The following is a 19,772-nucleotide window of genomic DNA, read 5'->3' on the forward strand; positions in this document are numbered from 1 at the left end:
ACTGCAGGAGGGAAGGACATGAGTAAAGTACCTCCAGATTCACCACAGCAATTTGAAGTACCACTCAAAGCCTATGTAGAATTTTCCTCAGAAAAGATTTGGAAAAAACAGAAAAAAATTTATCCCAAAATGTCCACACATTAGACTTAGCTGAGAAAAAAATAAAATTCGAATCTGATAAAGATGAGCTCTTTTAGGAAGTAAATCAAGTTGTGAAAGTGGACTGTACTTGGGAGACAACCTATAAAATACTGAAGCATTTTCTGATTACTAGTCCTTAAAATATAAGGAAATCTGAAGTACTGAAACTGAAAACTGGGTACATATCTATTGAAAGTTTAACTTAAAAAGCAGCTATGGGGCGGGCTCAGTCAGTAGAGCATGCAATTCCTGAACTCTGAATCTTGAGTTCAAGATTGGAGGTGGAGTTTACATACATACGTACATACATACTTATACACATAATAAAAGCAGCTATGGATTGCAGTGAAGTTAACAAAATCAACTAAACTTTTGTCCTCACTTAACTAAATATTTTTAGTTATCTATATATATATATATCTTATTAGAGAACCTGAAGCCAAGCCATACAGACTTACAAAATATATCCTACGTATACTTTTAAAAGAAATCTAACTTCACTCTGAAAGAAGTATATAATTTTACAAATTGGATGTCTTCTAGTTTTTTTCTTAATAAATAACATCTACAGCAACACAACATTTTGCCAGAAATATCTTTCATTTCTTTACTAGCAGATATATGCAACCACATACCTAAAATTAAACAACTGGAACACAGGCACCTATATACAAAGAATTCCATTCTCCCTATGATGGGAATTCACTAATTTTTTTCTCCCTTGTCCCAACATTTCTCAAGAATGACATTATGTATGGGTTTTACTCACAAGGGTACATGGCGTTGCTCAGGATCAGCTCTGGTCAGTTCTTCCTCTTCAATATCAGACTCTCCTCCTGAACTACTGTCAGTGACGTCTGAGTCAAATGCTCGTTCACTGCACCTCAAGTTGGCTATACCACTAGCTGTAAATCTCTCCAATTCTTCTGAAATCGAATCACTTTTCAGGAAATTGCTAAGTCCCTCTGAAGTGGTGGTCTCACTGGCAGCTTTTCTCAATGCAGCTTCAGCCTTTCGAGTCAGCATCAACTGGCTCCGGGGCCTCAAGGATTCCAAGTTTGGCAGTTTGCTCAAAGTTTTCTCTAAAAATCCACCCAGCTGATGCTGTATATGCCTCTCCACCTGCTTGGCTTGCACAACCTGTAAGCGCTTCTGTAACCTGCGGGCACGGCTCTCAATATCAGCCTGCCTCCGTAGTAAAGCTGTTATCCTTGTGTCAGAATCTAAAGCACTGAAAAGAATGGAAGACAGGGGAGACTTTTTATCCTCTAATTTGACACCCCCCAAGTTAGAACTGGAGTCTGTGCCAGGTGATAACCTACTGCTTCCTTGAAGTGCCGGTTGTTCCATGGAATTTACAGAAGATTTGTTTGCAGTGCTATTATTGCTAAATAGAGTTGTGTGTTCTACATCAAGGCTTCTATGTGGAAGAGTGCAATTGGTCATACCCCCCTTCAAGTCCCCAGATTCAGATGCCACCACTTCACCCCCTTGAAGAGAAGATGAAGTGAGAGCTCGTTTTCCCCCATTGAGGGGACTGGAATTGTCATGATCAGAATGTGTTGAACTTTTAGTCAATTTCTTAGCCAACCCATTTACAGGTGCTTGTGGCAGAGCTGTCTGACCACTCGTATTCATGGTTCTAAGATTTTCTAAGGAAAACTCCAAAACTGGCTGTCTCCCCAACAGCTCAGCTCGGAGTTCATAGGACTGAGATAAGAGAGGATGAGATTTAAGGACTGTCTGCTTGCTGAAGACACCTTGCAATTTCAACGATTCTTTTGAGGGCACAGATGTTACATCGGAGCAGAGATAAGATGCCACCAGTGGTTGCAGCTTTCCCAAGTCTTCCTTGGTAGGATTATTTCGGAAGTCTAGACTGGGATCCTCTGCAGCAATGGCTTTTCTTTTGGTTCCGTTGGCAGCAATAAGAATGTTGGCGTTGCCGTTATTTTCGGCACTGCCAGGAGACAAAGTGGAGGATGGGGGAGCCAGTTTGAACCGGATATGGTGTGCTTCAGCTGCTGCGTCAGTGAGAGCGGGCGCCATCGCAGCCATTCAGCACAGAGAGACAGGAAGTCCAGCCTCTCCCGGTGCCGAGGCCAGCTCCACGGCCCCTTACCGCCTCCCCAGAGAACAGACTAAAAGAGAAAAAAAGAAAATGAAGTTAGAAAAAAACACACATTAGAAAACAACTCACATGCTTTTAATACAAATACTACTTGAGGCTATAATCCAAATTGCCTCCAGAAACAAAAACACTAAGACTAATCTGGATACCTTGATACTCCTATATTGGGGGATGGGGAGGGGGAGACAGTGTATGACAATCCTTGCAGAGAAAGAATGCCATCCTTCTTTTTTGTCACTTGCTACCATAGACTGAAAGTAGCCAAAACAAAAGTTCCATTCTGAAAGAATCAGACTGTTAAAGGTTAAATCATCTGCATTGAAAAAAACCACTATAAAACTTCTCGAAATCAGGGAATTTAAAGCACATGTATGAGGACACCTGGGTGGCTCAGTCGGTTGAGTGTCTGACTCTTGATTTCAGCTCAGGTCATGATCTCTGGGTCATGGGATGGATCCCAGCATCCTTCTCTCCCTCTCCCATCTGCCCCTACCCTCACTTGCATATTCTTACTAAAACAAATCTTTAAAAATAAAATAAAGAAAATGTATCAAAGCAAACATAGCAATTAAACAGAAAAGAATTAGTAAGGCACTCCCCATTACTACCAAAAAAGCTTGTATGCTAAAAAGCTTGTATGCTAAACAGTTCTGTGCATTACTCTAACCAGAGAATCCAGTGCATCAGCTTCTCACTTCTCTGAAAAACCCCTCACACTACAAACTGAATTGCCAGTTTGCTTCATCCAATTTCTCTTTCACTGTCCTTATAGTACAGCCAGCCCACCTCTCAAATAGCCCAACACATTTATTTTCCTTTACCCCAAAACTTTTTTTTTATCTAATTAACTATATCCAACATGAGGCTCAAACTCACCACCCTGAGATCAAGAGTCATATGCTCCTCTGAGCTGACCAGGCACCCCCTTTACCCCAAAACTTCTTGAAAGAATTGTATAAAAAGCTGTCTCTAAACTTTTCACTCACAATCTGGCTTCTAAACCTACTGCTCTGGGGATCCCTGGGTGGCTCCACGGTTTAGCGCCTGCCTTTGGCCCAGGGTGCGATCCTGGAGTCCCGGGATTGAGTCCCGTGTTGGGCTCCCGGCATGGAGCCTGCTTCTTCCTGTGTCTCTCTGCCTCTCTATCATGAATAAATAAAATCTTTAAATAAATAAACAAACAAACAAACCTACTGCTCTGGCAAAGGGCACTAGTAATCTCATCATCAAATCCAATGATCAACTCTCAAGCCCCCAATCTATGAGACTTCTCTGAAGCATTAGGTAGTGCTGACCATCTCATTCATCTTGAAATGCTCCTTTCCTGATGTCCTTTATACCAAGGTCCCTTCTGCCCTTTTCTTTCTCAACTCACTTCCTTTGCAGTAACTACCTAGTACAGCAAGGCCTCCTAACACTCAGAAAAACTTGCTGAGCTTCACTAATCAATATTCCCACCTCTATGATCCTCAAGCTTCCTGAAACTCAAAATTCACTCTCTTCTTCCAATACATTCTCATCCTGTTTTATAATCTCAGGTAATGGCATTGCTTGCATTTAGCAGCCCAAGCTAAAAACCTCAGTCATTTTCTACATCCTCTTGGACTTATCTGGTCTGAGATCAAAGGAATTTATATAGAGCTAATAAGACAACTATCTTTTTAAGATTTATTTATTTGTTTATTTATTTATTCAGAGAGAGAGCGAGAGAGAGGCAGAGACACAGGCAGAGGGAGAAGCAGGCTCCATTTAGGAAGCATGATGTGGGACTCAATCCCGGATCTCCAGGATCACACCCCGGCTGCAGGCCTAAACCGCTGCGCCACTGGGGCTGCCCGACAACTATCTTTAAATTGTTTTTTGTTTTTTGTTTTTAAATTTCAATGTAGTTAACACAGTGGTATATTAGTCTCAGGTACACAATACAATGATTCAACAATTCCATACATCACTCAGTGCTCATCACAAGTGCCCTTAATCTCTATCAACTATTTACCCATCCTCTCCTCACCTCCCATCTGATAATCATCAGTTTGTTCTTTACAATTAAAAGTGTTTCTTGATTTCTCTTATGTGTTTCTTTGCTTATTTGTCTTGTTCCTTAAATTCCACAAATGAGTGAAATCATATGGTATGTCTTTCTCTGAGTTATTTCACTTACGCGTTATATTCTCTAGCTCCATCTATGTTGTTGCAAACAGCACAATTTCATTGTTTTGTGTGGCTGAATAATATTCCATTGTATATATACACCACATACATGAATGATGAATGAATTCATCAGTCGATGGATACTTGGGCTGTTTCCATATCTTGGCTATTGCAAACAATGCTGCTATAAACATAGGGGCTAAGCCAGCTATTCTTTAAGCATGGTCTATAGGCTTCTTAGGAGTTTGCATTTTCAGTAGTCCACAAGATCAAAGCTATTTTCCTATTAATACAAAAACATTATTTGTCTCTTCTCACTGCACTGAAGTCTGCAATAAGAGTACAAAACTAAGGCTAAGCAAAACTGTTGGTACCTTACCATAAATCAACACAGAGGCACCAAATTGTACTGACAGTCACTGGTCATTATATTCTCTACTCATTTGGTTTAAAAAAAAAAAAAAAGAAAGAAAGTCCATTCCACCAAACAATGTCTTTGATGAAATTATGAATCTTAATAAGTCTCCAAACTTGAATATATATATATATTTTAGTATACATTTTTAAATACTGTGTGATAAAAGGAAAAGTGCACAGAAAGCAACTTCTGCTGCTTTAAGGTCTGAGAAAAAGCACTACAAAACTGAGTTGCAAACTGAACTGGAAGCATTTTTCAAAGAACACTATTTTTACTTGGCAGAAAAATATGGTTATTCAGACTTAAGTTGTAAGTAGATATTTTCTCAAAAATGAACAAAGTGAACCTGTCACTTCAAGAAAAACCACTGATGTTTGTTGCCAATGATAAAATCTGAGTTTTCAAGCAAAAGTAAATATTTTGAAAACTGGTATCCGCCATGAGCTTGAACATTTCCCCAATACTTACAAATCTTGTTTCTGATTAAACAGATTACTTCTAATATCAATGAATGTGAATTTTTGCTGCAATATAATGAAATGTATCAACAACCGAAGAATTGTATAACCCAGTGAATGACCAAATTACCAATGTATCTTAGAAACTCACACATGGGTAAAAGCAAATGCAAAAAATACCAATGGATTTTAACGTAGAAGAGTAAAAAAAGAAAAAAAAATGAGTAACGTGATTTTAGATTCCACAGTGCAACTAACCTTTATAAAACTACTACTTGTCAAGTATGAGTTTTAGCGTCAAAGAATACCCAACTTATCTGAAAAGTCCATTAAAATATTCTTCTATTTTCCAACTATCTATCTATGTCAGGCCAGATTTTCTTTATATACTTCAACCAAAACAACCTACCACAACAGAATGTATGCTGAAGCAGAGATGAGAATTTGCCCATAAAGCCAGACATTAAAAAGATTTGCAAAAACGTATAACGATACCATTTACTAAATTTTTCTGTTATGGTAAAAAGTTATTTTTTCATAATATGTAATGGGTTTGTCATTTTAAAATGAGTTAGTAAATAATTATTTTTAAAATTTCCCGAAATTTCTAGTACACCAACCATTGATAATAACCCAGTAAAGTTTTTTGTGGTTCTCAACATTTCCTAAGAGTAAAAAAGGAGCCTCCAGACCAAAAAATTTGTGAAATCACTGAACTAATGCAACCTCCTCCCCAGTCAAAAAAAAAAAGGGAAAGGCAACTTCCAATTTGGTTAAACATTTTAATCTCCACATCAATACCAACATAGGAAGACAAGCCCTACAGGAATACACTAAGATTCTTTAAAGCACAGTAATTCAAATTACTAATATTAAAAAAAAATTCCTAATATTGAAATATTTAAGTAAATGAGAAAACCATCCATACAAATACCAGTACACTTCAAAGTCAAATTTGTCTATTCCACTATATAATTTGCTAAAAGTTTCTTTTTTTTATAAAGATTTTATTTAATTATTCACGAGAGAGAGAGAGAGAGAGAGAGAGAGAGAGAGACACGCGCAGGCAGAGACACAGGCAGAGGGAGAAGCAGGCTCCATGCAGGGAGCCTGACAGGACCCGGGGTCTCCAGGATTAGGCCCTGGGCTGAAGGCGGCACTAAACCGCTGAGCCATCCAGGCTGCCCCAAAAGTTTCTTGTTCTAAGATTGTATTTTAATGAATATCCTATGAAATAATTAGATCTTCTAGGGCGTTCAGAGATTCATCCTTATGGACTTTTCTGGCATATGGCATTTTACGTGTCATAAACTGTTCTATGTCTACTTTCCCAACTTGATTTTAAATTTAGTAATAATTCCTAATAATAGTATAAACAGTTGAGCTACAGGGAAACCTGGGTGGCTTAAGGGAAAACAGTTGAGCTACAGACCAAATGGCAAATGAACCAATGTTATTTGTTCAAAATATGCTGAGTTGGTTTTATAACATGCAAAGGATTTTCTCCCATAAACAAAAAATCACTATCAAGTCTTTCCCATCAATTCCATCTTCTCTTTTGAAATGACATCAATACATAGTTGATACTTACAATGAAGAAAGGCAAGTTATCAGTATAAGACCATCAATACAACATGTGAGAAGAGTAGTTGTAGCCTACTAACCCAGAGCTCTGCAGTAAGTCTCAGCCATGGCAGGAAACAGCCTCCCCGTGGGGACCCAGGCAAGGACACAGATGTTACATAGCTTACACAAAACTTAGGAAAATCCCGGCTCACCCAGCACACATAAAGAAGGTCATAATTAACATCACACCACAGAAAGTACTTAAGCCGTAAACATTCCAAAGTTATTTTAGAATTATACAATTCCTTAAAGTTCACAACTTAAAGAAAAATCTGCTGGCTCAAATCCCAACTCTTTCAAGATTTCTCTGACCCTCTGAAACTACATCTGTGAACTTGACATTAATCACGTACATCTCAAAGGCAAAAGTTTATTTTGTTTATACACGCTCTCCTTGGTCTCAATATCCCCACAGGATGCACTGCAAAGAGTAGTTACTAAAACAATCATCTAAATAAGGGAGGGTGAAAAGGAGAAAAGCGGGGAAAAGCAACCTCTTCAGAAGAAATCCATTCCTAACTCCAAAATCTTTATCTCTCTATATCAAAACAATACTGTTAAAAAAAAAAAAAAAAAGATTGAAATCTCCATCCTTCCCCTTTACGGACTTGAAATACTATGCCATTCAATATTGCCCCCAAAGGCATTCACTTTGCTGAAGTAAGGGGAACAGGTCTGGCTTCATTCTGGCTCTACCCTCATTTAAATTTAATTATGCTGTTCCTCAATTTCCTCATATGCAAATGACAGCCTTCTGCAAATGACAAGGCTGCTTGCCTGATGATTAAATAAAATACTTTCAATTACTTAGCCTAGTGCCTGACACAAACACTCATTATTTGTCTATTGTTATAACCTATAGACAAAGAGCAAATATAAAAGGAATAAATAAATTTCAGTAAGACTTCTTAATGCACAGGAAAAATTTAAAGCAAATAATTCCCTAAAGCCAGTTACTTGAGGACCCATGCACATAAAAATGGACATGGCAAATCTAGTTAGCACTCAATATTAGCTATAACTGCTATAAACTACCAAAGCTTAGGACTTTTCTTCAATTTTTGTTATATGTTTAGATTTACTTTTTTTTTTTTTTAAGAGAAAGAGAGCTAGAACACAAAGGAGGGGTGGAGAAGGAGAGAAGAGAATTCTGCTGGGCGTGGAGCCTGATCTCTTGATCAGGGGGGGCTTGATCTCACTGAGATTGTGACCTGAGCTGAAACCAAAGAGTAGGATGCTTAACTAACTGAGGCACCCAGGTGTCCCTAGATTTACTTTTAATATTTAATACTTCATAATGCTTACAATAAAAAGAAAGGAAACCAAATGCCAAACAATTCACTTAAATTATGCAATAGCCATACAATGGAATACTATGCAACCATAAATAATAACAATGTAAAACTATATTTAGTGACTTGAAAAAGTGCTTGCTCCACTGTTAAATAAAAAAATAAGTGTTGGGACACCTGGGTGGCTCAGTGGTCACGCATCTGCCTTCTGCTCAGGGCATGATTTCGGGGTCCTGGGATCGAGTCCTGCACTGGGCTCCCCACAGGGAACCTACTTCTCCCTCTGCCTGTGTCTCTGTCTCTCTGTGTGTCTCTCATGAATAAATAAAACCTTTAAAAAAATAATAATTTTCAAAAATAAAAAGGTATTAAAAAAAACAAAACGTATACTGTGGACTCAATTTTTGTTTTAAAAAAAGTAGGTGGTAAGGTTCTTTTGTTTTTTGTTTTCTAGCATGTATGTCTCCATCATAAACACATATTACCTGGAAAACAGAAGGAAAAGATGCAAAAAGAAAATAATGCAAACTCTTAAAGAACCAAAAAACTTGAATAAGGTAAAATATCATGGTAACTTTCATAAATTTAACATACTGAGCAAAATGTTGATTAAAGCAATGATTCCCATCCCACTTGAGTCCCAAAAGCTTCACTCCACAACAATTTAAAGCAGAGAAAGACTCTCAAACTTAAGCAGTTTTACAAAAACAGAACAGCTTATGATAAATAACCTTTCTCCAAAGAATACAAAGCATTAAAAGCTATAATTAACTTATTAATCCTCATAACAACCTGGGCAGTAGGTTTCAGGCTGGGATTATAACTTCCAATTTACTAGTAAAGATAGACTATAAAGTTGTACTGTACATTCAGAATACAGAAATCTAAAATATCCCAATTTGTAGCCCATCTAATAAACCACAATCTGACAAATACAGATGAGCTAATGTATCTGTTGTCACTGACATTAAGATTCTGCAGTAAACTTGAAGATACCCTCCCAAAAAAGAGGGGGGGGGCTATAAAAGACTGAGCTAGGTATTAGTGGTTTCCCTCCCAGTTCCAAGAAAGCATTTTGGGGACTGGAAGATGTCAGATGGGTTCAGCAGGCAAACACATTTGGGGAAAACTGTCCTGGTAGAGATTCACAATGCACTTCATCAGACTGAATAATCAAAATGTTTGCCTTTACCAAATCAAATAAATACCCCCCCCCCAATTAGATCTAATAGTATCTTGCAGAATACTATTCTGAGGGATACAAGTTGGGATAAAGTTGAAATATGTGACATTCAGGGTCTCTTCCTATGCTTATGATTCTATTAGTCTAAACTGCAATATAGCACTTGGGAAACAAAAATATACCCCTAGGGCAATTTCTCAATCCCAGCACTATTACCATCTTATGCCAAATAATTTTGTGGTGGGGGGAGGGGCCTCTTCCGTGTGTTGTAGGGTTTTTAGTAGTATCCCTGGCTCCACCCACTAGATGCCAGTGGTGCCCTTATACCAGTTATGACAACCAAAATTGCCTCCAGACATGTCAGATGTCCCCTAGGGGGCAAAATCACACGTTCCAATAGAAAACCACTGCCTAGAGACAAACTTGATACATATAGATGCATTCTTCTTCTTTTTTTTTTTAATCTACTGTCCACACACATGTATTCTTTCCAGAAAGCAAAATCTATCCAGCTGCTTCAGATACTTCAAGTCAGAACTAACTCCACACCTACAAATGAAAACTTTTGCTTTATTCCTTTAAAGTCCCAAGGCAGGACTCGAGGCACACAAGAACAATCTGACAGCATCCACCTTGCAAAAACGTTGATAAGCTGCAAAGACCCAAGGGGAGGGGTTTGGCCATTTGGCTGGCCAACAAAACCACACTTTTCACTGCAAACAGAAGCACAAATCAGACGGGGAAGAAAAGTTTGCCCATACTGTGGCTTCTACTAGCCTCTTCCTCACTCTGCACAAAGGAAATAGGAGGAGAAAAGGTGACTAGGGAACACTGGTTGTCAACATTTCAACTGAAACTAGAACATTAGCTAAAATGTCATCATGCAAAAGGCTAAGTCAAGAGAATGGTAATGTGGCATTCTAGTGAAAGGAAATGGCATTGGGAAAAGGTAAGGCTGTGGGAAAACATAGGACATCCTGGAGGTTAAAAGAAATGATCAATTTGCTTGAAATATAAAGCATATTTTAATGGAGGAAATAGTACCGAAAAAAGTGGAAAGGCAGTTTGAAGCCAGATCATTAATGGACAACCTTGAATAGCCAGCCTTTACTCACACTTAAAGGCAGCAGAAAGTCATTAAAGGTTTTTCAAATAAGGAGTGACACATCAGAACTGTGCTCTAGAGATCAGGTGAACAGGACGGATTAAAATAAAGCAAAAAGGCAAAGAGCACTTATGTAGCTGCTGCAATAATCCAGACAGGGTGCAATAAGGAGCACAACTAAGGTGGCTATCACAGCAGAATCAGCTTGCTGACTTTCCTCCAAACTTAAACCCAGAAACTGGAAAGGGCTAAAGTCTGCAGAAGGGCCAATGACACAAACAAAATGTGAAAGCTCTTGAAGACAGAAGAGTCTCTTTTCCTTCATAACTCAATCTTCTTCTTGATGAAATCCTTTCATTTATTTCTCATAAAGCTATTTGGGTTTGGTATATCCTCTCTATTCCTAACACGATCAACCCAAACCCAGGCCAGGGCCTCATTAAGTCACATCTACGTTATGACAGCCTTGGTCCTTCAATCTGGTTCATACCTTTTTATTACCTCATTTCTCTACTCTGGAATAGCTCCTCCTGCCTTTGTAATCCAAATTCTCCAAGATGAAATTTAACACAGTATCACAGCAAGTAGATCAGGTGGAGGGGACTTGGCACTACCCCCCCCCCCCCTTATTCCAAACTCCATAATCTTTGCCTAGGCTGCTGCTTCTATCTGGAAGACCCTTCTAACCTTTAGGCCCAAAATTTAGTATTTCAATACATAGCATTTCCACAAAACCTTTTCCAAAGGGTTTAGATTCACATCACTCTCTTCCTGCTTAAACTGTACGATGTGCTTAAAGTCACCATCATTCAATTCAGATTATCTGAATGTTACCCAATTGTCAATTTATGAATTCTATTTTCACGATGGCAAAGTTCCTTAGCATCCTTCTGCTCGTCACTAACTTTATCTAAAGCTTAGAACACAGTAAGCACTGTGGCCACTTACTGACTGGGCTAGAGTAGTCAAGAGACAACTATAACATTTTGCTACGCAGAGAAAGCTGAAGACAGTTACCAAGAAATTAACACACTCGAAATAATGGGAAAGGATTTGAGATGATCTACAAAACACCTTGGATGAACCAAGTGGTACATGTACAGCTTCTCAAGTGGAAGAGAGAAAGAATGCAGCTATGTAGTGATCTCTGATTAAGTATTAAAAGCTACATAACAGGACACACTGTAAAGTATTTCTTTTAGGTGGAAACAAATGTTTTGTTACGGAATACAATAGAGAATAGGAGGCAAAATTTGTATTATAAAATGAACTTATGTGGACTGCACACCACCTTAGTCCCTGACATGTTCCCAAGCCAACAGGGCTTCTTATAACTGAATATGGTTTATAATTACTAAGAGAAACATAGCTTTGACTGGAGAATAGGTTATTATTATAACTGCTGTTTACTAACATTAACTGACCTTTTACTAGATCATTGTACTGTTTTATACATATGCTCTCATTTAATCCTCACAACATTATAAAGCAAATACTCTTATTCTCACTTTATAGATGAGGGACCCTGATGCTCAAAAGTCAAGGAATGTGCCCAAGAGCAAACAAATCTCTAGTTCTAAAGACCATGCTTTTAACTACTATCATAAATAATTGGAAGGATAGGTTTAAACGGGGAGGGCCTTAATTGCTAGACACCAGACTTTGAATTTTAGTCTTTAAAGTCAGGGAGGGAATACTAACTGAAAGCTCCAATAAACATTTTATGAAAATGCCTACAATATTCAAATCATTGTCACTAAGTGACTATAAGGATGACAAGGACCACCCAAGACAGACACTCTGTTGTGACCAAGGAATCCCAGGGAGCCACATTAAGGGGCCTTCACACAAGCAGAGTCAATAGGCTCATAAAAGGCTTCCCATAGGCAGCACTACCTAAGTTAAAACCTAAATAAGTAAGGTCCAACATAACTCATAGAGCTACTTCAAGCATTCCATATCCAAACCCATTCCCTGACCCCAATACCAAATCTAAAACCTACCTACTGCTACCATTCAACATTCCCCAAGTGAGTGAATACTAATCCCAACTACTGATTCACCATCTATCACAGATATCTCATTTAAACATATACTAATGCCAAATACACATAATAAAAAGATTATAGGAGCAATTTCATTAATGCTAAAGATAAAAGGATAGAAAGTAGATGTAAAGGTAAGCCCAGACGATAAAACACTCCAGTTTGCCTGAAGGGGTCAAGGAAGGAAAGGCTTCCAGGAAGAGAGGACATTCTGACTGAATTTTGAAGACTGAATAGGGAGGGGACAATACGTAGAATGATAGGCAAATCCATTCCATCTTTAATGCCACTCCCTTAGTTCAGAGCCTCATTATGTCCTACAGTAATTCAAGCAGTAATAATCTCCCAACTGTTCTTTCTTCCTGTCTCAGCAAGCCTTCCAATCTAGCATCCACTACCAAAATGATTATTAGAAAGGAAGGAGAAAGAGAATATAAAAGTAACCATACTGTGCTGCTCTTAAAAATCCTTCAGTGACTCCAGGGTAAGGATGAATACAAATTCCCCACGAGCATATACCTGGCCCCTTTTTACACTCAGCCTCATCTCCAATCTGTCCCTACTCCAGCCACCTGAATCTTATTTATAGTTTCAGGCACCTTCCATGCCCTTGCACCTTTGCTCACACTCCTCTTTCTTTTCCAGGTTCAGCTCCAAGATCACATGCTCTTTCAAGTATTCTCTGCTCATTTTAGGCTGGTTAAGGGTCCCTCCCTCTCTAGCGTCTTATATGCACCTCCATGACACCCTGGGCAACAACTCATAATGTAATATAAAATTCCCAGTCTTGTCTGTCCCCTCTTTCCCTAGATTATATACTTCTTAAAAAAAAAAAAAGAAAAAAGAAAGAAAGAAAGAAAGAAAGAAAGAAAGAAAAGAAGAGAAGAGAAGAGAAGAGAAAAGAAAGAAAAGAAAAGAAAAGAAAAGAAAAGAAAAGAAAAGAAAAGGAAAGGAAAGGAAAGGAAAAGGAAAAGGAAAAGGAAAAGGAAAAGGAAAAGGAAAAGGAAAAGGAAAAGGAAGGAAAGAAAGGAAAGGAAGGAAGAAAGAAAGACAGGCAGACAGACGGGGTAGAGGGAGGGTTATGGCTCGTTTAATCTCTATCCACTACATGTAGCACCATGCCTGGCAGAAAGAAGACCAATACACGTTAGGTAATCTGAGCATTATATGTTGAATGCATCAAATGGAGATTTATGAAGTTAGTGGGGATGTCTGATCATAAAGTGGTAACAAGCTAAGGAGAAGCAGGCATCAACTGAATCCAGGACAGACTTCATCTACCTCAAGTTCCAGTTATTTTACAATCCAAGCACTTGCACTCAGACTGGTAGGTAAACTTTTTAAATGTACTTTTTAAACTATTAAATTTGGTTACAGAAGTCTTTTGAAATCAGTATCTATAAAAATTTTTAATGCAATTACCCAGGAATTAAGCCATTTACCTAGTAACTGCATTTCTAGGAACCTATCCAACAGAAATACTCTCATAGATAAAGAAATATGCAAAATTCTTTTACTGAAGAATTGTAATAAGAGAAAAAAAAAACCCTAAACTTAAAGACACACTAGAATACTACCAGCTTTTTAAAGAGAACTGCATGTTAATTTGAAACATATCTAAGATATAGCTACATGAAAAAAAAGCCACATGACAAGTTTAATTCCATTTGTATTTAAAAACATATAAACAGAAAATTGTTTCAAAAGGTGACTATGTATCAAAATATTTATCGGCATTTATCCTATTCTACCCTACCGTTTGAAGTCGAATTTCCTACCAATCTAGCTCACAAAAGAAAGAAAAACGTAGTTTTATCTCATTTCTTTCTTTCTTTTTTTTTTTTATATCTCATTTCTTTCTAACAAACTCTATAATACAAATGTTTCTGACCAATCCGAAAAACAGACACTGCTTGAAGGGTTCAAGCAATTCAAAAGCAAATAGATGATTTGGGGAGGGAGTGGTTCTTGATCAAATTCTAAGGATCTCATTGAAACCTACCTTTATCTCTTAAGAGTTTTGAATTAATGATAAAAAAAAATTAACTTTTCCAGTGCCAAGAAAATGTTGAAAGTTAATAAATACTAACATCCTTTTTTTCATTCCCTTGGGAGGCCAAAGGGAAAACTAAGAGGTAAGCAGTAAATCAGTAACTGCAAAAAAACAGCAGTCCAATTTTTCTGATATATGGTTGAGGTCTTCAAACATCCTCAGTTCTCCATGGTAATATATGGACAGTTTAATGAAACTTCCCTGACAGTTCAACTTAACTAGTATTTCTACAAACCCTCTCTACTAGCAAACATCAGAAACTAAACTAATTAGCTTTCACCTTTATCCCTTCTCACACTCTGATGGAGGTGCTAATAAGCAGTCACAAAGGCCAAATAGCAAGTAGCAAGAGAAAGCTTAGGTTATCAGTTTTTACCAATTTTTGGTTTAATATCCTAACAACAAAATTGTTATTCATCTCTTTTATTCAACACTTGCCCTCCAATTGAATTTAACCTTAAGCTGCTCCCTTTTAAAATAGAAATTAAAAGGTGAGGGACTCTATTAAGTTTGACACCACTCAAGCAACATTTTCCAAACAAGAGCAGGATATGCTGTACTTAAAATTCAGAATGAGGTCTCATTTGGGATTCCTGTTCAAGTAACAAGAACCAGAGTTTTTGATAACATTTAGATAAAACTGCACTGAATTTACCTCCACCTTACATTTCCTGACACTCAAAAGCTTGGGGGGGGGGGGGGAAGGGGATAAACGTAATTCTAAAAAAATTACAACTGGAGAAAAAAAGAGCAAGTTTGCAATCAACAACAATAAAATGTATAGCTAAGTAATTCTCAGCTAAACAACTCTCTAGTAGGGTCAGGCATTCAAATGTTAAAATCTTATGGAACTAGCTTAAAATCTTGGAAAAGCAAGGCTTGCAGAAGGTAACATTTATTAAACAGCTGCTATTTGTCGGACACTGCTACCCACCAAAATAACAAGAATTTAAACGTTTCCATGTTGAAAGGCCTCTTGGCATAAAAATTTTAAATCTTCATAGACGATCTTTAAGTTTCTTTCAGACTACCCAAGCTTGTTTTACATTCATGCACATGAGTTTTGCTCTCTAGACTGACGTTGGTTTCCTCAAACTCTGCATTTTTAGCTTCGCCTTCATTCTATCAAAGACATGATGATGAAGGTTAACACATGAAAAGCACTTATTTCAGTTCTTTTTGGAAAAATCACAACAATTGGCTTATTTTCTTCTATAAATTTTACCCTACGTTGTAAAAGACAAGCATATGGCGTAACGGAGGAACAAATGATAACTGGACTAACAATGAATGACTCTTCTACACATAACGTCTTTTTCCTATGACCCACAATCTACAAGTAACACCTAAGAATACCACTTACCTTCTACCCCTTCTTGTAGCCTTCAAAACTGAGTTGGTGACCTCCGTTACAGTGGGATATTTGTCTTCTCTAATTCATACTGTCTTTTCTAACCATTATTGTGGTTCACTGAGTTTTGATCTCACATTCAAGGGACTAGGAAGTACTGATGAAAAAGTCTTATTTTGAGTTATGAATTATTGCACTCGGAGGAGTATTTTTGTACAACTTTTAGTATGCCCAGAGGCTAATAAGCATTTATTAGGATAGAAACTATAATTCAAACATACATTTTCAGAATGCATCATGAAGACTCAAAAACTAGTCTGAATTTAGATTTCCAGAAAGTATTTAAAGCCCTATTTTAGGGAAAGGACATGGTCCAAGTACTCTTTGCACTGACACAGTAGGCAGGCCAGGTGTTCGGGCCATTTTATTTGAGACACCTGCACTGTACTACTTCATAAAGTGATCAAGTAAAAGGGCACAAAACTAAAATATGCTTCCTGAGACATAGAACAGTCTAACCAATCAAGGCAGAAACTTATTTAAAATAGAGAAAGAGGGTGGTAAGAGGTACTTGAAAACTCTAAATAAACCACTCAATGATGAGATTTGTTCTGGGGCAATCCACCAAAGACCACATACTTAATATGTATGCATCATTCCCTCCTTTCCAAACTCGGGACAGATTGGGGGGGGGGGGGGGTTTGGGAATCAATTTTTAAAAATCAATCTAAATCAATCTCGCTCTCTCTCTTCAGGAAGGAAGTCACTTAGTTTCTTTATTTTAATGGCCTCACCAAGAAGAAAAAATAACCCCTACCACCCCCCACCCCCAGCCCAAGGAAGCTGACTAAATAAATATAAGAGGAATAAGCAGTACTCTTTAAACAAAGGCTTTTCAATAACTGTTTAGAAGATCCAATATGGACTAGCATGTTTTTTACATTTTAAAATTGTTTTTCCAAGCAAGACAACTAAGCTTTATACCACTCAATGCTAAAATACCTCCTCAAACCGGCATCACCACCTATAATGGCCCTATGTTTACAGATTACATAACTCAGGTTATGTCAAACAGAACAAATCTAAAACTTGTTATTCACCTTAAAATACAATTAAAATCTGTGGTCAACCCAATAAGACAGAGACACTGGTTACAGTGTATCATTACTAAAGAAAGGAAGAGTATTGGCAGTGTTTGAAGAAGATAAAAATGAGGGTATTTTCCTTTCTTCTCACCTTGATAAAAGCTCAAAAGCGAACTAGGCTTACTCATTTTCCAGCTTCCAGAATTTTCCTCAGCGGGATAATAATAAGTCTAACAATCAAAGAATGTTCTGCAGGTTTAACCACAGAAATAACATGTGTAGGCAGGAATAAAGAAAATCAGGCAAAAATTTAACATCTCACTTTGGTAAAGCACAGAAGTCAAATACTAATGCTCTGGATAAAACTTTCAGGAAAGATGCAGGGGCACTTCTAAATACTTCATTCAACAGATTCATGTAAGTCAAGGGACCAAAAACCCTGCCTTACCTCAAAACTGTAATTAATTGATCACTTTCTTAATTGTCTACAGCCACAAGTCAAAATGGTTATTTTATATTTACTTAAATGTAGCAGTCATCAGAAACCACCTTCATTCACTACAATACAGATATTAAGAATCTTTGTCACATCTAACGTTTCCCTGGAAGTAGTACATACTTGAGAAATAAAAAGTTAACCACCTCAAATCATGAGATTAGTAATACATCAAATATGGAAAAGGCCAAAGAAATTGCATAGTTTGTTGGATAAACATAGCGGAAATCGAAATCAAAATTCCATGACTGAGGACAGTTACCCCACATATAACACATTTTTTAAATTCCCAAGGGATGAGCATTTTTACCTTGCCTTATTTTTAGAACTACACATCACACCGTACATATCACATGACATGATGTAACTGTGAGCAAAGAAAATGGCCCAAACCATTAAAAATATACATAAGAGGAAATGAATCAATGCAAACTTAAGAATCAATTACATTTCATTTTTACTTTTCTAATATGTTTACTAACTCACAGCAGACTTTTTTAAATTGGGTAAGTGGCCAGTAATCTATAATAAAACAAGAGAAAAATGTACTTGATACTTTTATAACATAGGAATTTGTCCAATTATTAGAAAAATTGATATGAAGAAACATAATGAAACAACATTCTTCTAAACCTTAAGGACTAAAAGCAAAAATTCTCTGGATCAAAAATGCAACAGAAACAATGAAATACCTCTAGGTGGAAAACAATTACTCGAAAGTATTCCCTGCTGTTAGGAGAAAAGAAAAATAGTTTTAACTGACAATGCCTGCAGACAACTGAAAATTTCTAAATTGGTTAGGGCAGTTTTTATTAGAAAAGGAACCAAGTATAGCGTATAAAAGGGGGGAGGGGAAAACACACCCACTTAAGCCTTTGTAAACAGTGGTACTTAAAAGACCCAAGGAGCTGGGAAAAATCAAAACTACAGACTATTCTAAGAAACGCAAAACATATTCCAACCTACTACTTTCCATACTCGAAAGTGCTTTAGAGACAAAGTTCAGTAACAATCTATAACTATATACTGATTATGCAAGGCAAAGATTATGTAATTTTATCATTTATTATAAATATTCTTCTCTCAAAGTAAAACAACTGAAGTGTTTTATCTCCCCAATGGAGAAGGGGTAGGTTCTTCTGGGCTACAATTTAAAAATATAAACACACACCCCAAAACAAACAAAAAAAACACAATGATTGCTAGCCACGTGACAAAGGAGATGGCAACACCAGGATTGTGAATGGAGGGGAGGGAGGCGAGGCAGGAGGACTAGGGAGGTTTCTCGGAACTTTGGGCACCTCGGGATCTGGGTCTCCCGGCCCTTCAAGTACCAAACTCTAGCCCTACCAGTTGTATTGTTAACACTCTCAAATACAGTTTTATTAACAAATAACGAAAAGTGCTCCAGTGGCCTCCAAAATAAAGAGGAAAAAGCAGAGGAGGAAAGAGCAATTTAAAGTGGCGCCATCATGTCACCCCTTCTCCCCCTAAGGCAATCAATAAGCAATAGTTAAGTAACGTGTTTCTCCAAAAAAAACCACACTGGGATCCCGACAATGGAAAACAAAAGGATTTTTGAGTAAAACAGGAGGGTAACGTTGTTTATCGTATGGAAAACAATCGAACTATTTGCTGAAGAATCAAAAGACAGCCGGAAAACAGGCCCCCCAAACTCACTTAAAAGCAAATAAATGCCTCTTCCTCTTCAGTTTTTTTAAAAAACAAACAAACACGTCCGCCTGAGGGAGACTAGATCTGAAAATGTAAGTGACCTCAATATACAGGCAACAAAAATAATAAATACATGAAACAAATAACCATCTGACTTAACAATCAGAGTTGTGATACACACCGTGAAACGCGCAAGATGTGTTTCGAGCAGAGAAAGGCCTTCTGCAGTCAAGAGAAGTTCAAGGCGAGAGCCAGAGTTTGTTTGGGGTTTTTTTTACGGGAATAAATCGTGTTCTTAAGGCCGCATTTTTAAATAGAACGCCAAAGGAAAAGCTGGCGAACGAGGCGGCAGCTGGTGGGGAAGGGCCCCCGCACACCCCCGCCCTTGGGGCGACTCCCAGCCCCGGACCCGCAGCGGGGAAGCCCGGAGAGGCCATTTAAAGTTCCGGGGATTTTTCCTGCCCTGCCCTGCCTTTCTAGTTACAACTAACAAAGAGAGAGAGAAATGGGAGCCACAGGGAGAGCGAGGAGAAGGAGAAAGGGCAGCGGGAGGAGGAGGAGGA

The 19,772-nt window shown here is 37.8% G+C and overlaps 1 protein-coding gene across 4 annotated transcripts in view; it reads right to left on the reverse strand.

Moving 5' to 3' along the window:
* KANSL1 (KAT8 regulatory NSL complex subunit 1) overlaps positions 1-19,772 on the reverse strand; it is a 183,404-nt gene that overhangs the window by 133,771 nt on the left and 29,861 nt on the right. For 3 of the 4 annotated variants that reach the window (XM_041724682.1, XM_041724684.1, XM_041724681.1), the window contains exon 2: positions 911-2,282. In XM_041724682.1, coding sequence (XP_041580616.1) covers positions 911-2,199 — 1,289 coding nt within the window. In that variant the 5' untranslated portion in view covers positions 2,200-2,282. Of the gene's footprint in view, positions 1-910; positions 2,283-19,390; positions 19,728-19,772 lie in introns of those variants that run through there. The other variant, XM_041724683.1, reaches the window with a different exon arrangement.

This window comes from Vulpes lagopus, chromosome 12, assembly GCF_018345385.1.
Source record: "Vulpes lagopus strain Blue_001 chromosome 12, ASM1834538v1, whole genome shotgun sequence".
Lineage (NCBI taxonomy): Eukaryota > Metazoa > Chordata > Mammalia > Carnivora > Canidae > Vulpes > Vulpes lagopus.